Here is a 20266-nt window from a genome sequence, read left to right on the forward strand (position 1 = left end):
AATAGTTTCTTCCAGGATAGAGAATGCATATTTATGTTTAAAAACACAGGCCTTCCATCATAATCCTGGTAAGTCAAGGCTTTGTGCTTCTTTTCTTCACTCATTTAAAATAGAGTGAACATATCCTAAGTGCTTCCACAGGACATATTATTTATAAAAAATCTTTGTAAATAGGATTAGTATAATTAATATACATTATATATAATGCTTATTACATATATAATTTCATACTATACAATAGCAGGCAAAACATTAGAGAATATTACAGAGCACAGCTAATTAGTTGCCTGCAGTGATTTGAAGAGATATTTAATTTTCACTTTCCATTTCGTTATTTCAATCAAACATCTACAACTTCAGAGCTGCTAATTTATAAAATAGTCTTTTAATCAGAATTCTACTGGGTGCAAGTGACAAAAACTCAACTGAAACTAGCTTAGTTAAGATGTGGACTATATTGGCTCACTAATCAAACTATAGGCCTTGGGGCAACCAGAACCAGGACCTTGAGAACCACGGGGGCTGGGGCTGGGGGGTGTTTCCCTGTCTCTCTCCTTCCCTCCCTTTCTCATTTCTTCTCTTGCTCTGCTTGTTCATTTTCTCATAGCTTCTTAAAAAGGCTAGAATCACTGCCCCCAGCAGATTCCAGGCTCTGTCTCTTCTCTTGTGTAGATTCACAACACAACATAAAAAGAGCCGATTCCCATAATTCTAAGTTAAAAAAAATTCACCAGGAGACCTTTGATTATTTTGCTTGGTCACATGCCCCCTCCCATGGCATAGGAGGAGGATACTAAGGGAACTCCATATAGAATCACAGACCTGCTCTGGGGAATAGGTTATAGGAGAACTAAATATGTACACAAATAAACAAAAAGAGCTTTTCATTTTCCAAAAGAAGATGAGTGTGGTAGGCAAGAAAAAAACAACTGTTGTCCACTTTCATTCCTCCAATTATTTCAGTGGAAGTTCCTATCAAGTATTGACTGAAGTAATCAAATTAGCCAAAATAAAAGCTCAGAGGAAAAGGTAGAATTTAGTCTAGAAAATGTTAGTAATATGTAACTTAATAAATATTTGAGAATTCAAGAATTGCCTAATCTCTTATTACTAAATTAAACATACTTATTATAAGTAAACTCATCTATAAGAACTACCAGAAATAAAATTCACCATACCTCAGCTTACAGATAACATTTATGTTCTTAAAGATTTCTGAGACTCCAACCCAATATATGCAGTCAACCTCATATTACCATCTCATATACATATATTAACAAAGAAGCAAGCATTTGACTTTTGACTCATATTTTAATGGGACTTCACATTCTTGTTGCCTCTATAAACATGTCTCTGAATCAAAGATCATGTGTCTTAACCTAGAACATTTCCACTGTTTCTTTTTTTTTTTTTTTTTTTTTTTGCGGTACGCAGGCCTCTCACTGTTGTGGCCTCTCCCGTTGCGGAGCACAGGCTCCGGACGCGCAGGCTCAGCGGCCATGGCTCATGCGCCTAGCCGCTCCGCGGCATGTGGGATCTTCCCGGACCAGGCATCGGCAGGCGGACTCTCAACCACTGTGCCACCAGGGAAGCCCCCTCCACTGTTTCTTATAAATTAATTTCTTTTTCATTATTTTTGTGTGTGATTGCCTAAATCAGCATTATATTTTAATACATCAGGAAATCTAAAAAGTGTAAAGTATTCCATGTTGTATAATCTTGGGTTTAATCTCCCTGCTAATCCAGGTTTCTTAAATTAGGGACATTAATAAATTATCTAGGATAATTAACTGACTCATAGATTAAAAGACTATGAAGATTAGCTTGTTCGGGAAAGGGAACACACTGGGAAAGAATGGTAAAGTAGGATCAAGACCAGAACAAAGGCCATGGGACATATAACTTCCAGAGGGAGCAAAAAAATCAAAGAAGTATTTAGTTTGGACTTCACACTAGCAGCTTGGGCACCTTGCAAGATACCAGGAAGGCTGCTGCTGAATGCCACGCACAAGTCGGGGCTGTTTCATGCCAAGGTTGCAGAAGAGCATGTGTTTACCTAGATCTGCTTCCAGACTGTCTGCTGATAAACACACTAGTCTGAAGCACAGCATCAGACGGCATTGCCTCCTCATCAATTTCCTGCAAATGTGTGAACCTGGAGCAAACCATCACTGATATAAAAGATAGACTTTGGGATTTAGAGAGAGAAATACTGAAAAGAACCATGCTCAATATCTAACTTCTTATATCTCCCATGCAAAAAAGTCAAATGGTGGGAGAGGGAGACAAGAAGAGGAGGATAGGAAAGTGACATTATACAAGTAAATTATAAGTTATACATACAGCAAACTTCATCAAGATTTTGATCTTTGTAATGAAAGTCTTAGCTCATACTACTGCCAAAATTACCAAATTTTAAAAATAAGGCTCTGACGTTTTTCCCAAAAATGTTTGTTAATAGAAACAAAAGAAATAGAAAAACAAACAAGGAATAAATTAATCATAACAATAGACCACTATTTGTTGCATACTTACCCAGTGCCAGGGTACATGGATTATCTCATTCAAAGCTCACAACAATGCAATGGGAGTCACAAATCCCACTACAGGTATTTAATAATACCTGGATTTTCAAGCTCAGGAAATGAAATCTTACAGAGATCAGATAACTCACCCTCAATTTGGACCTGGTAGCCTTACCCCAAGTCCTGTGTTAATAAGCACACATGCTGCCCCTTTTAAATTAGTGCTGCTCCCAAAGTACGAGGAATGAGATTTCTTTTTTTTTTTTTTTTTTGCGGTACGCGGCCCTCTCACTGTTGTGGCCTCTCCCGTTGCGGAGCACAGGCTCCGGACGCGCAGGCTCAGCGGCCATGGCTCACGGGCCCAGCCGCTCCACGGCATGTGGGATCTTCCCGGACCGGGGCACGAACCCGCGTCCCCTGCATCGGCAGGTGGACTCTCAACCACTGCACCACCAGGGAAGCCCCGGAATGAGATTTCTTGCCCTGTAAAAGCAAAGCATGCTCCTGGAGAGTACACGACTGATTCACCAAAATGATTCACCAAAAATGACCTTAGGAATTGATAGCTCAAGGGAGGAAAATTCTCTTTAATTTTCTTATGCCTCATGAAGCTAAACATCAGCAGAGGAAATAGGGTCATCGCTTCCTTTTAATATTAATTCATCAGCAACCTGAACATCTGAGAGATGTCTTCTGCCACAATAGCACAGAACATACGGCAAGAATTATTTTCCAGTTCCTAATTTCACTTAGCTAAAAAAAAAAAAAAAACACCCATCTTCAGGCCTTTTCAAAGCCTATTCCACAGTATCGGGGATGTAGAGAATCTTCATTTACAAAGCCAGAAGAGCTGCAGAAATATTTTCAGTATCCACCTAAGTATAAACTCAAAATAACTCACAAAAGTTTTTAATCTCTAAGTAGAATGGAGTTTTAAACATTCTTTTTCTATTTACATTTTCTTTGGAGAAAATATAAAGTCAACACCAATTATACATGAGCTAAAGTACAAAAATATAAGAATCAAAAGAGCACAAATATTATAAGAATAAAATGTGAAATGATAAACCAATCTATTCCATCTACTGGGTTTATTTACATTACATTTTAAATATGTTTGACTTGATGGCTACGATCCCCAGCATATATCTTTTAACAAATAAATGCTAAATTTACATGATTTCCATGTTGCTAGACTTAGAAAATTTATCTTCTGCTCTCCTGCTCTTCAGAGGTTACTTATAATCTTGGGTAGTTGAGTCTACAGTTCTTGCATAAATGTATTTTTTCCCATTTATGTCTGTATTGAAAACTTTAAAAAATTGCTGGTATGAGTCAAAAAACTTGTGAAAATGACAAATTATTCATGACCCCCTTTTTTTCCTATGGCTCACCTATCTCTCTTGAGATTTCATTCTCCTTAATAGACCAGCAGGTACTAGTATGTTAACCCTCAGAGGTGATGACTGTGATATAAGAAGTTTCTGGAGATTTAAAGGACAGGCTCTGTTGCTGGGAATTTCAAACTCTGTAAACTTTGGGATGGATGGCTCCTTGTAATGTCAACAACTCAAATTGTGTTCTGGGTTCTAAAAAGAAAAAGCAACTTAGAAAAGCAGGATTATTAGAGTAAAAATTATTTTCTGTGCTATTTTTTAAAAATCATCAACTCATTACTCATAATCCTATGCATAAATCCAACAATATTAACTAGGCACCTGTAAGAACGTGTCTTTCTACTAGAGATGCACATAAAAAACTAAAGTACAGTCTTGCTCTCAGGGGAGTCCTAGAAGAAACCACACTGCGATCATGACAATGGTACTATGATTTCTATATTAGGAGTATGGAACAGTAGAGGCACAAACAAGTAGAGGCCAAAATCTGCCAAGTGGGGGCAGAATGAAAAACATCATGAAAGCCTTAAGAAAAGGGAAAATATTAAAAATAAGTTTTAAAGAATACAGAGATATGGCATGGTGACAGGGACTTTTGGTGTTCAGAAAGCATCAGGTGTGACGGCTCAGTAAGGCAATGATACAAGGCACATGAATGGAACCGTAAGTGATTCAGAACAGCAGGGGATGCAGCTAAAGTTGAAGACAGAGACCAAATAATGAAAGGCCTTAGAATCCATGCTAAGAGTTTGATATTATCTTCTGAGTAATGATGTGATGGTTAACTTTATGAGTCACTGCTTCTCTGGAGAACTCCAACTAATACAAATGGGAAACCACCAAAAAATTATAACCAGGGAGTAATGTGATCAATTTTACATTTGGAAGAATAATTCTGGTGAGGGTGAGTGGAGTTCCATTCTTTTGTTAATTTTTAAAAGATGTGAGTGTGTGTGTCTGTGTGTGTGCATCTAGTTATCTACTACATGTTAGGCATTAAGATGGCATTAAAGTTATAGACAAAAAATAAACACAACTCTTGTCCCCATAGAGATAGTCAAAGTAGTTACAAGATACTTTTATTAAAGGGAGATCAAATAAGAGATTACTGGAAAACTCCATCAAGAAATAATGAAAGCAGAAGTGACAGGCTAGTTATGAGATGGATTAGGGAGATATTATTGACAAGACCTAGCAAAACAATTGAATTTGGGGTAGACGTGGTTTAAGAGAGAAAAATAAGTTGAAGATGATGCCCAGGTTTCTGTCTTGGGAACAGCAGAAAGATAGCATTTAGAGTAGAAAATAAAGCAATTCATTTAGGAGTTAAACTATTGTATACAAATCTAGGCCCTTCACATAGATTATTTATTTAATTTATAGGACAATCCTATGGGGTAGGCTTTCCATTATTATCCTTTTGTGGATAGGGAAACCGAGTGTGTGGAAATTCATGAAGTTTAAAAACGGACACATTTTGCAAGTGGCAGAACTGGGTTCCAACTCACATAGGGCTGAAGCCAACCCATGCCCTTTCACATGAAGCATGGTGACCATAGCAAGCTGCTTCTCACTTAGTTCTCAGCTGACTGAGTAAACAGAAAGATGCAGAGTTAGAAGTTCCTGCAAAAAATGTAATTAGTAGTTTTCCTGTTTAATTCTCTGGCATGTGAGTTTAACATGACTGATTAACAATCTTCTCAAAGTCTAAGCCAACACATACTTCTGATTAACTGATTTATTGAACTAGAGAGGTTTGCTTTCTAATAAACTATTTGTAAATTGTCCACCCAACACTTCCTTTGTACTATTTCAGCCACTGCAAATGATATCCCTTAGATATAATCACGGATCATGTGCATGTACTTGCTTCTCATTTACACATGATAATCCTATGCCAGTGTGCAATAATTTGGGTATATTTAACATAAGTGTGCTCCCACTATACTTTTGAACAGTATCTTTAGGCATAATAAAGATAGGCTGTGCCACTGTCTTTCACAAGTGCAAAAAAAGTTCTTCAATGCCAAATGATATAGAACATTTATGTAGTACTTACATGCCAGGCACCATTGTAAGCACTTCATAGATATTAGCTCACTTATTCTTCACAATGCCCTTATGAAACAGATACTATTGTCTCCATTTTACAGATGGGGAAACTGAGACATTAGGTAACTTCATGGTCACAGGGTTAGAAAGCAGCAACAGCCAGAAGGACCCACAGTCCAGAGTCAGCTCCTAACTGCTGCACCTAAAGGGAAGCCCTCCCTATATATTCTTATAAAATGTTTGTTTGTATTCTGCTTTCCGAAATAAATTTTTCAATAATTTGGTGACTTTATAATTCTCCTTAGTATCTTAACTCTATTGACACTACCTAATTATATCTTTTTCTGGGAGATGTAAGAAATGTGGGGAGGGGCTTCCCTGGTGGCGCAGTGGTTGAGAGTCCGCCTGCCGATGCAGGGGCCACGAGTTCGTGCCCCAGTCTGGGAAGATACCACATGCCGCGGAGCAGCTGGGCCCGTGAGCCATGGCCGCTGAGCCTACGCGTCCGGAGCCTGTGCTCCGCAACGGGAGAGGCCACAACAGTGAGAGACCCGAGTACCACAAAAAAAAAAAAAAAAAAAGAAATGTGGGGATACTGGAAAAGAGGAGATATAGTAAAGGAGGAAATATATTTCGTGGAAAGTTCTCACAATAGCTTTATAACAAAAATGTTTAAATCATTTTTTCCTTAGAGATTTATTATTGAGGATCATATGTGTATGTGTTCTGGAAAAACCTACAGATTTAAAACTTCTTTCCTGAATTACTTTATGAAAATTATATCAATTACTAAATATTACATAAGCAAATAACAATGAGGAAAGAATTCATGCACAATTGTTTGTCAGAAGAGATCATTCAAATTAAAAAAATAGATTTGTTCAGGTTTTATACTAGAAATCAAGTCTACAATTCAGCAAGAAATTGCTTCTTGTTTTGTTTAAGGAAGAAGGAAATTGTTGCAATTGTATCTTTCAAGATCCTATTTCTTTCAAAGAAAATAGTTTTTAGTGACAAAGGCCCAGCATACCGAAAAAGGTTTACCTATTGTTTCAGAGAAAAGTAATTTCCAGGTAAAATCTAAATACAGGTAACAAACTTTGTGAAAAATGGCCACAAGCTGACCTGTTTTTAGGACTTGTGGAAGTCCAGGTATGAGTTCTGAATAGGGAATAGAAAGGTCTGGAAGGAAACATAGCAAAGTTCAAGGTAACAGCTGACTTGAGAAGAGGGCAGAAAAGGGAAAAAGTGCAGAGATGGTGGTTGAACTTTATCTACAATGGCAAATTTTCATTTATATTAATGCAAGGACATTTTAAGTATGATGAAGGTTTTCACCTTCATTAATTTTATAACTTCAATTTTAACTTTGTTTTGCCCCTAGTATTTTTGGAAACTGCTCAGATATAAAAGCCCATGTAAAGAAAGATAATGATCATGAATAACCATATTTTTAATATCAGCACCAAAATAAATGTATCATTTTTACCACTCTTTCATTCAACTGTGAAAAATAGGCCTTGCATTTCTGCTGTATTTAAAAGTGTGACCTATTTCTCATGTACTTTCTAAGTGGTGAGATACACATGAAAATATTTCAAATACAGAAAGACTTCTGAAGTGAAACATAAGTAAAACAAATAAATATGATATAAAATGCTTTCACATAACTGGTCATGTCCCTTGATTGAGAGATGCTCATTTTTCTTTAAAGTTTTGAATAGATTGCCTGGTATCACAAAATGACATACCACTGCATTTAATACTGTGACAATATCCCAAAGACAAATTCAGAGACATAGCATATTCCTTCACCACAAATGTAACTACAAAAAAGAACAGCCAACAGCAACACTCTATGGCGAACACATTGTGCTCCTGGTGTAGTCATGTGGATATCAAGATGAGATCAACAATGTAGGTTTCAATGATAATCAAATACTAACGTGACATCTACAGGTGACTCCTTGGGTCCTGGAGTCTACCCAGTGATTGCACTGACCCTGTAGTGAAAATGTTCTCCATTAATATTAATTTCAATCTTCTGCTTTGCAGATTTTATTGATGAGTGTGCACTTAGACCCGACACTGGTGGTTTTCTAAATGTGGAGATGAGACACTGGGAACACCTTTACAATAGTAACTGAAAATTCATGTGCACCAAAAAAAAAAAAAATCCAACTGAATAGCAAATTCTTTTGGAGTTATTCTTTACATATTAGAAGAATTCTTTGAACTAGGTATATTGAAAATTTTTTCTAGCTATTGCCTTTTACATTTACTTATTTGTTTATTAAAATTATCAACCTAGAGATATTTACCAACTCCTTTCAATACCATCAAAAATGATCTATATGTTATATTTTGGTTAAAATCTGATCCCTAGATCTAGGAGAAAGCTATTATGAAGTACAAGGGTAAAAACTTAGGATACAAGGATTTGTCTTCTAGAGGGTCAAAATTAACTCTACTCAAAATTTTGTTAACCTTCAAAGATTAACAAATTGTGAAGTAATTATGATTATTCTCTAAGGCAGTAAAGGGTAACAGAATATGCCACCCCAAAGTATGCCGTTTGGGCATACTGATTATTTTGAGTTGAAGGCACTTGGAAAACAGGAAATGCAGGAAGGGGATTTCTCTGAACTCCACTTATCTGCCTGAAGAAAAATCCTCCAAAAGGAATTCAATTGTCGTAAATCCTCTCCCTGGGGGTTTCATCAACCAGGGAAGATTGACTCTCATCATAGGAGAGGAGACTAGGAGTTAATACTAAACCCTAACAAACTTTGTCACAAACTGTCATACCTCCCATCTATTCTGCTAAGTGCCCATTCATCTTTCCTAAAAATCATTTATTCTTCTTTAAGAGACCTAAATTTCGTCTCCCCTTTCCTTATTAAGGTGATGTTTAAGCATGAATTCTAAGCTACCTCTCTGACTTACTCATTTTTCCTGGATATCTCTCATGTATACTTGAGTTGTACATATTAATAAACTTTTGTTTGTTTTTCTCTTGTCAGTCTGTCTCTCATTACAGGATCTCAGCTAAGTACTCACAAGGGTAAAAGGAAAATTATTTTTCCTCCTCTATGGCAAAACACCAGAAAGGTTATAAATATTAAACAATAACATCACTTACATCAAGTGAGGTATGGGCTATATCTGACACAGCCTCTGAAAATTTCATTACCAGTTCTGTGTGGAAATAGGAATGGGAAAGTCAGGGAAACCCACATACATCTTCATGGAAATTTCTTTATTTTCAATCAGATATCTGCAACCTGTTCCAAGTGGCAACTTCTAAAATTAAATTATAATTATGCTTTGTTTATTGCAGGCCAATAAGGGGTAAGTGTATATGATGTTTTCTCTTTTCTGGAATCATTCAACAGCACACCAGGATCATTTTTTAATTTATTATAACAGTAAAATATGCTCATAGTAAAAATTTAAAAACTGTTCAGAGGATAAAAAGCAAAAGTTAAAATCCCTTTTACCCAAAACAATCCTGCAGTTTCACTCCACAGAGGTAAACACTGTTTATAATTTCCTGTGCATCTTTCCAAAACTCTTGTAAATTGCATTAATTTTTGTCTCCACAAAGGGTATAATTACCTAGTCTTGGACTAAAATGAAATCAGTAATGAATATGATGCAATTCATGTATCAATTGGCAACTTTCTTGGGTAGAATCTTTTGATTTTTTTGTGCACACATATAGGCTATCTATGCAAACAATCATATAGGAAATAATGTAACTATCACAAATGATCCAAACTTATTAAAAAGTTTCCAGAAAATTGTTTATCCTCTAAAAAATCTCTCTTGTATTGGCAAAATTAAAAAATCACTGTAAATATTAAGTTTTTGAATATTTTGTATAAATATCTTTAATCTAAACTCTATTGGGAGACAAGCAATAACAACTGTTCGGGGATTGGATGAAATCCTGGCTGCTTTTAATGCAATTTGTGGAAACCCCGGGTGTGATGGATAAATGTTTGCCCACTCAAACCATCTGCATCACCATTTAGAAAAAACTTAACAACAAATGGCAGTATTAATTTCAAAACACAGTCTCCAAATAGGCCAAAGATTTCTGGAGAGTAGTACAACTGGCCCAGACATTAGGAAATCTCTTACTGACATGAACAAAAAATTTCACAAGAAAGCAATTTTTATCCTAATGTAGGAAGAGAGGGGAAGGTACAGTAAGAAAGAATTATGAGAGCAGAGTGCGTGGGATTTCTATTCACTTAATTATATACAATTTATCGTTATTTGCCATGTACATTAATTTCAAACAGTTATTCATGTTGAAATTAAGGATTTCTCAAACTTACTAATAACTATTTCCCACAAATGCACAAATAATAAAATAGTAGTTAATAGGTATTTATTGACTTTCTATAGACTAAAATTAAATTACCTGAGAATAAAGACAAAATGATATATGATTAACAGTGCTAAAATAGTTTAATAAACCCGGTCCCCTGCTAAGAAAGAAAAAAGTTACCAATTTTAACAGGATAAGGAATCTTAAGAGAATGCATAGCTCTGGTGATCTTTCCCTATCTGGGTCTGTAAGTTTTCTACAGCAAATACATTTATGAGAGCTTCTCCTCAGTTAACTTTACAGAGAACATATTTGTATATGAACATATGGACATATATTTATCCATCCCTCCTCCTTATTCTTTCATCACAACAAATCACTAAGAATCACCTGTAGCTGTTTGCTGGGGTAAATATCTACCTGAACCTTCAGAATACATCCTGTCCCTAGCAAAACTCACGTAGACAGAGAAAAAAGTCGTAAAAACAAAACTCAGATGGGGAAAAATCAAGTTGTTTAAATCTTGTTTTGCCACTGACTTCAAAGGACTCATACACGAAATAAACTTTGTGGAATATGAAAGGAAGAGAAGGATTTGCCCAAGAGAAGAGAAGGATAGGATCAAAGTACAAAGCTGTGAGAATGCCTGAAAAACACTTCACTGCACTCAGAACCCTTGGCTGTGAGCTCTGAACAAAACCAAATTCACCCAGACTTGTCAACTAAGTGAAGCAAGTGATGTTAATGATGGCATTTTAATTGTTTTAATGGAATGCTTTAAGTTATCTAAGCATAAATAAATTTTTCTTTTCATCCAAGCCAAAGTAAACTGATATATATTTTTGAATATTGCAAATTTCTATTTGCCATTCATTTTGAATGTGCAGATTAATTAATAATTCAAGTATGCTTGGGGTAAAAAAAAATCAACATTTTGTGCTTGTTTGGACTTCTAAAAATATATCAACACATATAAATAAGTATAGCTTACTTTAATTATAATTTAGCTATTCACAGATGTCATGTAATCATTGCTCCAGTAATGTTACTGTCATTAAAATATTTTTTTAAATTCTCTTTATAATGAAATTTTGGGCCCCTGAGGAAAATTATTCCCAAACTTCCAGTTTTTTAATGGAAATACATATTTTGTTCTGGCTACAAACTAATATCTTTCTCACGCAAAAGTTTGAAAAAGAGGGGCTTCCCTGGTGGCGCAGTGGTTGGGAGTCCGCCTGCCAAAGCGGGGGACGCGGGTTCGTGCCCCAGTCTGGGAGGATCCCGCGTGCCATGGAGTGGCAGGGCCCGTGAGCTATGGCCGCTGGGCCTGCGTGTCCGGAGTCTGTGCTCCGCAACTGGAGAGGCCGCAGTGGTGAGGCGCCCGTGTACCGCAAAAAAAAACCAAAAAGATCAGATCAGAAATAAATGAAGGAAACGATAGCAAAGATCAATAAAACTAACAGTTGGTTCTTTGAGAAGATAAACAAAATTGAAAAACCATTAGCCAGACTCATCAAGAAAAAAAGGAAGAAGACTCAAATCAATAGAATTAGAAATGAAAAAGGAGAAGTAATAACTGACACTGCAGAAATACAAAGGATCATGAGAGACTACTACAAGCAGCTCTATGCCAATAAAATGGACAACCTGGAAGAAATGGACAAATTCTTAGAAATGCACAACCTTCCAAGACTGAATCAGGAAGAAATAGAAAATATGAACAGACCAATCACAAGCACTGAAATTGAAACTGTGATTAAAAATCTTCCAACAAACAAAATCCCAGGACCAGATGGCTTCACAGGCGAATTCTATCAAACATTTAGAGAAGAGCTAACACCTATCCTTTTCAAACTCTTCCAAAATATAGCAGAGGGAGGAACACTCCCAAACTCATTCTACAAGGCCACCATCACCCTGATACCAAAACCAGACAAAGATGTCACAAGGAAAGGAAACTATGGGCCAATATCACTGATGAACATAGATGCAAAACTCCTCAACAAAATACTAGCAAACAGAATGCAACAGCACATTAAAAGGATCATACACCATTATCAAGTGGGGTTTATTTCAGGAATGCAAGGATTCTTCAATATATGCAAATCAATCAGCATAATACACCATATTAACAAATTGAAGGAGAAAAACGATACGATCATCTCAATAGATGCAGAGAAAGCTCTCGACAAAATTCAACACCAATTTATGATAAAAACTCTCCAGAAAGTAGGCAAAGAGGGAACTTTCCTCAACATAATAAAGTCCATATATGACAAAACCATAGCCAACATTGTCCTCAATGGTGAAAAACTGAAAGCATTTCCACTAAGATCAGAAACAAGACAAGGTTGCCCATTCTCACCACTCTTATTCAACATAGTTTTGGAAGTTTTAGCCACAGCAATCAGAGAAGAAAAGGAAATAAAAGGAATCCAGATTGGAAAAGAAGAAGTAAAGCTGTCACTGTTTGCAGATAACACGATACTATACATAGAGAATTCTAAAGATGCTACCAGAAAACTACTAGAGCTAATCAATGAATTTGATAAAGTAGCAGGATACAAAATTAATGAACAGAAATCTCTTGCATTCCTATACACTAATGATGAAAAATCTGAAAGTGAAATCAAGAAAACACTTCCATTTACCATTGCAACAAAAAGAATAAAATATCTAGGAATAAACCTACCTAAGGAGACAAAAGACCTGTATGCAGAAAATTATAAGACACTGATGAAAGAAACTAAAGATGATACAAATAGATGGAGAGATATACCATGTTCTTCGATTGGAAGAATCAATATTGTGAAAATGACTCTACTACCCAAAGCAATCTACAGATTCAATGCAATCCCTATCAAACTACCACTGGCATTTTTCACAGAACTAGAACAAAAAATTTCACAATTTTTATGGAAACACAAGAGACCCCGAATAGCCAAAGCAATCTTGAGAAAGAAAAACGGAGCTGGAGGTATCAGGGTCCCTGACTTCAGACTATACTACAAAGCCACAGTAATCAAGACAGTATGGTACTGGCACAAAAACAGAAAGATAGATCAATGGAACAGGATAGAAAGCCCAGAGATAAACCCACGCACATATGGTCACCTTTGATATAGGAGACAGGAATGTACAGTGGAGAAAGGACAGCCTCTTCAATAAGTGGTGCTGGGAAAACTGGACAGGTACACATAAAAGTATGAGATTAGAACACTCCCTAACACCATACACAGAAATAAGCTCAAAATGGATTAAAGACCTAAATGTAAGGCCAGAAACTCTCAAAGTCTTAGAGGAAAACATAGGCAGAACACTCTATGACATAAATCACAGCAAGATCCTTTTTGACTCACCTCCTAGAGAAATGGAAATAAAAACAAAAATAAACAAATGGGACCTAATGGAACTTAAAAGCTTTTGCACAGCAAAGAAAACCATAAACAAGACCAAAAGACAACCCTCAGAATGGAAGAAATATTTGCAAATGAATCAACAGACAAAGGATTAATCTCCAAAATTTATAAGCAGCTCATGCAGCTCAATAACAACAACAAAAAAACAACCCAATCCAAAAATGGGCAGAAGACCTAAATAGACATTTCTCCAAAAAAGATATACAGATTGCCAACAAACACATGTAAGAATGCTCAACATCATTAATCATTAAAGAAATGCAAATCAAAACTACAATGAGATATCATCTCACACCAGTCAGAATGGCCATCATCAAAAAATCTACAAACAATAAATGCTGGAGGGGGTGTGGAAAAAAGGGAACCCTCTTGCACTGCTGGTGGGAATGTGAATTGGTACAGCCACTATGGAGAACAGTATGGAGGTTTCTTAAAAAACTACAAATAGTACTACCATATGACCCAGCAATCCCACTACTGGGCATATACCCTGAGAAAACCATAATTCAAAGAGTCATGTACCAAAATGTTCACTGCAGCTCTATTTACAATAGCCAGGAGATGGAAGCTGCCTAACTGTCCATCATTGGATGAATGGATAAAGAAGATGTGGCACATATATACAATGGAATATTACTCAGCCATAAAAAGAAACGAAACTGAGTTTTTTGTAGTAAGGTGGATGGACCTAGAGTCTGTCATACAGAGTGAAATAAGTCAGAAAGAGAAATACAAATACCGTATGCTAACACGTATATATGGAATCTAAGAAAAAAAAATGTCATGAAGAACCTAGGGGTAAGACAGGAATAAAGACACAGACCTACTAGAGAATGGATTTGAGGATATAGGGAGGGGGAAGGGTAAGCTGTGACAAAGTGAGTAGTGGCATGGACATATATACACTACCAAACGTAAAATAGATAGCTAGTGGGAAGCAGCTGCATAGCACAGGGAGATCAGCTCGGTGCTTTGCGACCGCCTGGAGGGGTGGGATAGGGAGGGTGGGAGGGAGACGCAAGAGGGAAGAGACATGGGAACATATGTATATGTATAACTGATTCACTTTGTTATAAAGCAGAAACTAACACACCATTGTAAAGCAATTATACTCCAATAAAGATGTAAAAAAAAAAAAACAAGAGGGAAAAAGAAATAAAATACAATTAGAGGAAATAAATAATTAGCTAGGAAAATATAAAATTAACAAAACTGACTAAAGAAATAGAAAATCTACGTGGACTTGTACCATTTCAGAAATGAAATCAGTAGGCATCATATTATTACTCATCATAATAAGCACCATGCCCACAATTTTACTCGTTTCACTAAACCTGTAAGAAAAAAGTTAATCCTTACCTTATATATACAATTGTTCCAAATTATAGAAAAAGCTACCCAAAACTTTTATAAGGTTTTCCTAACATTGGACTCAAAATCAGACAGGGACTGAGTAAGAAAAGAATATTATGAACACTGATTCAAAAATCTTGTATAAAATATTAGCAAACAATATAGCAACACGTAACCAATTAACATATTATGACTATTATAGTTTGTTCAAGGAATGGAAAGCTGGTTTAGCATGAGAAAATTATTTACTGTCGTTGTTACATTAAAAATTTAAAGAATAAATTACTTTTATCATAGGAGTTGACGCAGGAAAAGATAATTTAAACTGCTTTGATGTCCATTCATACAAAACATAAAAGTTCTTAACAAACCAGGGATAATAGGGAATATCATATTGTATCACAAACCTGCAGCAAACATTATAGGTAACAGTGAGATAGTAAAACTATCTTGTTTAATATCATGAGCAACATTAATTTGTCACCACTCAGAAATTTTTTAAATAGTAAGAATAGCTAAGAGTGGAGGGAAACTGGCATTGTCATACACATTCTCTGTGATACAGACAGGTGAGAGGGGAAATATGCAATGTCTCTTAAAATAAGAAAGTATGCTCACTTTATGACTTGGCAACTCTCTGTATATCCCCATACTAATACTTGCGCATAAGAACAAAGAGGCCTGTACAAGGATGTAAATTGCAACATTGTTTGTAATTGTTAGGAGTTGGAAATAACCTAAATGTCCATAAATAAAGGGATTGTTAATAAACCGAGATAGATCTACTATATTACTAAGGCAGAAAAATCTCTAAGACAGATGGTTGGGGAAAAAAGGAAAAGTAAATAGCAGAAAATGATGTAACTATGCTATAATTTAAACTTTAAAAGAAGAGCAACCAATATCATGTATTTTACCGGCATGTGAAAGTGTACGTATATGCCTATAAATAGTTCTGGATGAATCCTCACCAAACTGATAATAGCTGTCATTCCTGAAAAGTGATTATGGGTGTGGTCCTGGAAGACTTTAGCTTCCACTACAATGACTGAATGAGTTGATATTAATATACTAAATGTATAATTATACATAAATATATTTTTAATTATTGGAGGCCAATAAATAATATTTTCCCAAATTAATAAGATATGAAATTTGCTACTTGAATATTTAAGAGAATGTTTTTACTATGACAGTAATCCCCAAATTCCTTAAAAAGATTCTAAATTTGTGACGAGACCAGAGTTAGACTTATGACAAAAAGCTAAATACTAGACATATTAAATTCTAGATAAGACCAGAATTAGCCTTAAAACAAAACAAAACAAACTACAGAAAAAACTTGGGAAGACGATTATGTCCCAGGTTTTCTCATCTACAACATTTTTTAGTCATAATGAATTCCAGACTATGAACTGCAGAGTGTTCTTTACTGAGCAATCCTCTTCCCATGTGCAGCTACTATCGGGTCCCCAAATTGTCCTGGGGAAAAACTGTAAGAATTGTCATTTGCTATAGAACTTTTAGACCCAAATTTGACCCAAACTCCCAATGACCACACATCTTCACCTTAGCCCAGAGTTAGGAGCAGGGTTCTTGGGCTGTTGGATAGCATGGGTACTGAACAGGAAGTGAAGGGTTTCCCCCCGCCCTGACCCAGGAGCATCAGGCGCCCAACCTGGGAGACATGGGCTGTGCTAGGGAAGAGAAAGTAGAGTAGGCTGTGGTGTTCAAGAGTAACTACTTGGCAAGCTGGGTTGGACTGAAGGAGGAGATGCAAGGCGCCTTGGCCTAGGGCTAAACTCTTGCCAGAGGCTGTAATTAAGTTTAATCATTTCAGAAGCCATTTTGCTAATTTTTTGGTTTGTTCTTCACTACTTCTTATAAGTAGTGCTGACTCATTAAGATTAATCCCATCCCTGGAATTTTCTGATTTTTTTTTTTCTCCTAAATGAACAAGTTAACATCATGCAAAAGGCTTTAATACCTAAAAATAACCCCCCTGTTGAAAGAAAGTAGCGCAAGTTTGCCAAAGTTCACACTAACTGGCATAATTGCATATTATCCCCTAGTATTTTGAGCATGATCACTGCCTCCACCTCACCTTGCCTCCGTGACAATCAGAGGGAAATTATAGCAAAATCACTCCCCATAGTTATAGTGGATATAAAAGCAGGATGGAAACTTCATGACTAATTACACACAAAAATTAGATAATTAGCTAGATGAGATTAAGAGAGAATGTGTATGTATATGTTTACCCAAGCTTATTGAAGTACTAGACAAAAAATTTGAGTTAGTTGCTATCAATAACTGAGAGAATGAAAGAATATCTATTTAAGATGAATGCTAGGCCAAGTGAAGGCTAAATTGATTCATGATGGATTGCTGTCCTTGTCTCAGTGTCTTTGTGTTCCTTGGATAACCATTTGGAATCCATGCAAACAACTGGACTTGAATAATTTACATAATAGTCAATGAATTCTACTGACTCTGAGGGTACAATCTGATGTATTCAAACATAAAGTCAGTCATGTGGAATTGCTTTACCAAAAATAATCTATTAAAGTTATTTTAAATGGTGTGGCCACTGACGAGTTGTATTGACCACCTTTAACTTATATATATTAAATTTAATTTAATATTTTTCCAATAGTTAATTTTGCACTATCCAAATGTCATTACCTTCTTTCTTCAAAATTTGGCATCTGAAGTTCCATCAGTTCCTAGTATCGATGATGTTCCCAACTGAAAGAAAAAAAATTAAAATTCCCTCAATAGAGACACATTTCCTTTAAAAAGATTCATTGTCCCTTCTGTGAGCACAAAATAGGACCCTTTTAAATCTCTGAATCAAAAAGGCTTAACTCTTTTTATCTCAATTTAAGAGTTTGACCAATAAACCCAGGAGAAAATCAAAGATAAGAACTAAGTAAACACAGCTTCCCAAAGCAGTTAAAATTACATTTATTTTCACTTTTACTCATTGTTGCTATAAAACTTCCTTATTGCCATTTGAGCTGAGAAAACTTTCTGAATAACTGGGCTCAGTATTGGAATTGCCAAGAGTTATTCTATGCACTAAAACAAAGAAATGACTTAGAAAGAAAGGGTTTCCATTCCTTCTGGGCTCTAAGTTCTTCTGTGGCATTAGACTTTCCATGACTTTACAAAATAAACATGCTACAACCTGTATTCAGAACTGTCTTTTTAATTAATGAATTTCTTACATGGTATAAAATGGCACATAAAACCTAAACACTTTTATCTCTGTAGACCTTTTATTAACACTTCCTATGTCAGGACTAACTTTAGTACCTATAGAGAGAATTAGAAGCCTTAGGTAATCTCAAGAGAAGGGAATAACTTCCCTGTTAAGTATGCATTTGCATGTATTAAAATTATACAGGCACCCATATGCCAAAGACAGAAACTGGATATCTACCTCACACTATTCAGAAATACTAACTCAAAGTGGACCTTAGGCTTAAGCATAAGAGTTAAAACTACAGACAATATCAAAAGCACAATTGACAAAAGAAAAATTAGGTAAATTAGACTTAACCAAATTTGAAAACTTTATTGCTGTATAAAACATTATGAAAAAAGAAAACACACAGAAAGAGAGAAAATATTCATAAATTGTGTATCTGATAAGAATCTAGTACCTGGAAAACAAAAAGAACTCTTATAACTCAATAGTTTAAAAAAAGACAAACACCCGCGATTAAAAATGGGCAAATAATTTTAATAGGCTTTTGTCCCCAGAACATATATAAATGGCTAAGAACATGATAAAATGTTCTGCCTCATTTGTCGCTAGAGAAATGCAAATCAAAACCACTGTGATACATCACAGTAAAATGCAAATCAAAGCCACAGTGACTTCATAACCACTAAAACAGCTATAATAAAAAAGACAGACAATAAATTTTTCATGAGGATGTAGAGAAGGTGAAACACTTATACGTTGCTAGTGACATTATAAAATGGTACAGCCACTTTAGAAAATAGAATAGCAATTTCTCAAAATGTTAAGTTACTATATGACCCAACAGTTCAACTACTAGATCACATAACCAAGAAAATTGAAATGAAAACATGTATTCGCACAAAGACTCGTACATGAATGTTCATTGTGGGCATTATTCAGAATAGCCCAAAAGTTGAAACAACCCAAATTTCCAAAAACTGGTAAATGAATAAACAAAATGTGATCTATTCAATGAAATATTATTTGTCAGCAAAAAGGAATGAAGTATTAATACACGTTACAGAATGAATCAACCTCAAAAACAAGCTAAATAAAAGAAGCCAGTCAAAAATGACCATATATTTGTGATTCCATTTCTATGAAATGTCCAGAATTGGTAAATCTATAGAGGCAGAAAGTAGATTAGTGGTTGTCTAGAGGTGGGCAGCAGTAGAGGAGATGGGAAGGGAAGGGGGCTGGCGGAAAGTGACTGCTAAAGCTTACATCCTGATACTGTGTTCTAGATCATACAATGTTGCATACATGGAATTCAATTCAATGATATACCTGATATACCTAAAATTTTGTCACTCCATCATACACAAATTATTCTGCTATTCAACTATCAAACAGAACTAAATTCCTTTGCTATGGGAAAAAAATGAAAGCCACATTTATTCCTAAATTATGTGCTGAAAATATTGTTGGAGAGAAAATAAAAGAAGGCTAAAAATGTTATATGACAGGGGTTATTATGGTATAAGGTAGTGCAGTGGTCTTTTGGAATCGACATCCTGCAGAGACTTGGGGCTGAGTTAGTGGGGAATACTTTTGGAATGTATTGGATACATTCCAATGTATATTGGAATGTATCCAATATTTTTGGAACTCCTAAAGAACACCTACTGAATGCTGGCGGAAGACCTCAGACTTCCCCAAAGCCGTGTGGCTGACAGGGTCTTCACACTCCAGCCGGGTGTCAGGCCTGTGTCTCTGAGGTGGGAGAGCCGAGTTCAGGACATTGGTCCCCCAGAGACCTCCCAGCTCCATGTAATATCAAACAGCGAAAGCTCTCCCAGAGATCTCCATCTCAATGCTAAGACCCAGCTCCACTCAACGATCAGCAAGCTACGGTGCTGGACACCCTATGCCAAACAACTAGCAAGACAGGAACACAACCCCACCCATTAGGACAGAGGTTGCATAAA

The 20266-nt window shown here is 35.9% G+C and overlaps 1 protein-coding gene across 13 annotated transcripts in view; it reads right to left on the reverse strand.

Moving 5' to 3' along the window:
- The window catches only part of ARL4A (ARF like GTPase 4A), a 978493-nt gene that overhangs the window by 794015 nt on the left and 164212 nt on the right, over nt 1–20266 (reverse strand). For 7 of the 13 annotated variants that reach the window (XR_013829839.1, XR_013829841.1, XR_013829842.1 and 4 more), the window contains one exon: nt 17771–17833. Coding sequence is in view for 1 of the 13 variants with exons in the window: in XM_079931989.1 (XP_079788115.1) it covers nt 9117–9164 (48 nt within the window). In the remaining 12 variants the exon portion in view is untranslated. Of the gene's footprint in view, nt 1–9116; nt 9173–17770; nt 17834–20266 lie in introns of all 13 variants that reach the window. The other 6 variants (XR_013829837.1, XR_013829838.1, XR_013829840.1 and 3 more) reach the window with 1 other exon arrangement.

This window comes from Stenella coeruleoalba (assembly GCF_951394435.1).
Source record: "Stenella coeruleoalba genome assembly, chromosome: 9".
NCBI classification, from domain to species: Eukaryota; Metazoa; Chordata; class Mammalia; order Artiodactyla; family Delphinidae; genus Stenella; species Stenella coeruleoalba.